Source organism: Sinocyclocheilus rhinocerous, unplaced genomic scaffold (genome assembly GCF_001515625.1).
Source record: "Sinocyclocheilus rhinocerous isolate Xijiao unplaced genomic scaffold, SAMN03320098_v1.1 scaffold3527, whole genome shotgun sequence".
In the NCBI taxonomy this organism is placed as follows: Eukaryota; Metazoa; Chordata; class Actinopteri; order Cypriniformes; family Cyprinidae; genus Sinocyclocheilus; species Sinocyclocheilus rhinocerous.
In genome coordinates this window covers 2192-4510 of record NW_015653453.1, presented here as the reverse complement: position 1 = coordinate 4510, position 2319 = coordinate 2192, and the positions used below count along the sequence as shown (strand labels likewise).

General features: G+C 35.9%; 1 protein-coding gene across 1 annotated transcript in view; it reads left to right on the top strand.

Moving 5' to 3' along the window:
* The window catches only part of LOC107715673 (BMP/retinoic acid-inducible neural-specific protein 1-like), a gene marked incomplete at its 3' end in the record, with an annotated part of 122104 nt that extends 120581 nt beyond the window's left edge, over positions 1-1523 (top strand). The window contains exon 5 of the mRNA XM_016521841.1: positions 1418-1523. Within this exon, the coding sequence (XP_016377327.1) occupies positions 1418-1523 (106 nt within the window). The remainder of the gene's footprint in view (positions 1-1417) is intronic.
* Positions 1524-2319: the final 796 nt, after the last annotated feature.

Here is a 2319-nt window from a genome sequence, read left to right as displayed (position 1 = left end):
AGGAGAATCTGGTGGTTCACTGTATCAAAAGCAGCAGACATATCCAGCAAAATAAGTATAGAAGATTTGGAAGCCGCTCTTGCCAGTCTTAGGGCTTCAACAACTGAAAGCAAGGCAGTCTCGGTCGAATGTCCACTTCTGAAGCCAGATTGGTTGCTGTCCAGGAGGTTGTTCTGTGTGAGAAAGGCTGAGACTTGGTTGAACACAACTCGTTCAAGTGTTTTTGCAATAATACATGAATGCAATCATGAGAAACATAATTTCAGAAATGTGTGTCCATACTATTGACCGCAACTGGAAATATTAAAATCGACTTTGCAACTAAAACCACTGGAATTATTTATCAGAGATTAAGATATTTGAGGAAATACCACTAATGCAATACTTTTCAATGCAAAATAAAGTCTCTGACAGTCTTCTTTTTTAAAGCCAATTGTGCAATTCATACTAAATGTGAAAAGACACAGTAAGGCCTTCTGGAGTCAGAGATGCGCCTCAGCAGGTTTTGAAGTTGTAGATGTTCTGCTGTGATATTTTTAGCTCTTACATCCAGCTCGTAATTAATCAACAATGCGTCCTGCTGCAGCGCACCAGCACTCATGTTTATAGTGATCTGTTTCATGCAGGGGGTTTAAATACTTGTATACAAATATTTGGCCAAAAGCATACTTGAGTAAAAGTAAAAATATAACTTTAAAGTGTATTTAAAAAGTAGAATTAATCTAGCCAAAATAAAAACAAGAGAGGAGATTCTTGTTAACTCATTTTGAATAAACTTCTCAATGCAAAGTGAATTATATTGCATAAAATGTTTTGTCTGACAGACATAGAAACAGGGTAAAACTAAAAAAGCAATGATGCAGAGGTCAAAAACATGGTAGAAAATAATCTGAATATAATTAATCAACAATGCGTCCTGCTGCAGCGCACCAGCACTCATGTTCATAGTGATCTGTTTCATGCAGGGGGTTTAAATACTTGTATACAAATATTTGGCCAACAGCATACTTGAGTAAAAGTAAAAATACAACTTTAAAGTGTAGAGTAAAAGTAAAAATATAACTTTAAAGTGTATTTAAAAAGTAGAATTAATCTAGCCAAAATAAAAACAAGAGAGGAGATTCTTGTTAACTCATTTTGAATAAACTTCTCAATGCAAAGTGAATTATATTGCATAAAATGTTTTGTCTGACAGACATAGAAACAGGGTAAAACTAAAAAAGCAATGATGCAGAGGTCAAAAACATGGTAGAAAATAATCTGAATATGTGTGTACTTTTAATTGTAGCTTTTTAAATTAAATGTTTAATTTAGTAAAGTACAAATCCCAACACAATAATACTTAAGTACAGTAATCAAGTAAAATTGATCTGGTGTTTTACGGCCCTGGTTTGATGTGATCTGTGTCTGTCTTCAGGTGACGGAGACGCGGACGGGTCCACTCGGCTGCAGCACGTATGATAATCTGGACTCGGTCAGTTCTGTGCTTCTTCAGAGCCCAGAGAGCAAACTCCATCTGCAGGGTATGTGATTCAAACAATTCACTGTGGTTTGCTTTGTCTAGCCGTCTGCACTGTTGTTCTGCTACAAGCTTGTTAGAGTCAGAAATACCAAAAAATCCGATGAGAATGGAGAATTGATTGTGTACCTGCAGTAGTGATGGATAGGAAGGAATAATACGGAATGTAACAAACTTGAACATAATGACTGGTATGGTTCAGAGAGAAATAAACTCAGATATCATCCTAAAAAACACAGCAGGATGTACGTGTGAACAGAGCTCCTAGAATCACAGATGTTTAACAGTGCTGACAGTTTATCACAGATTTTATTTTTTTTAGGGGGGCTGAGATTGAAAGACAGGGCGACTGAAACCCCCCTAAACAGGGTTTAGTAACACCTAGGATTTGCATAAATGACTTTCAGAAATCCATCATCAATCCAGCTGCTTGTGTGTCAAATTAAAAGCAGACAAAACAAGCGTAGAAATGTTTTCCTCTCAGCATTTACATATGAAAAAAAGATAATTATGTCTTTATAAGTCTTGTCTATCAGAAAACATTTTTTTATTTTTTTTATTTTACTGTGTGCACATCTGCTGCATTGACACATGCTTTAGAGAAGAGAAACACAAATGCACAGCTGCGACGAGATGCGTCTGCAGGGAAAATAAATGCATATGAATCTGTCTGGCTGATAATACTAGAGGTTACACATGATGTGCTCACCAGGGATGGGAATTGCAATTCTGGATCTTTAACATTTACAGCATTTACAGTAATGACTTTAAGAATGGAAGTTCTTTAAAAAAAAATATAT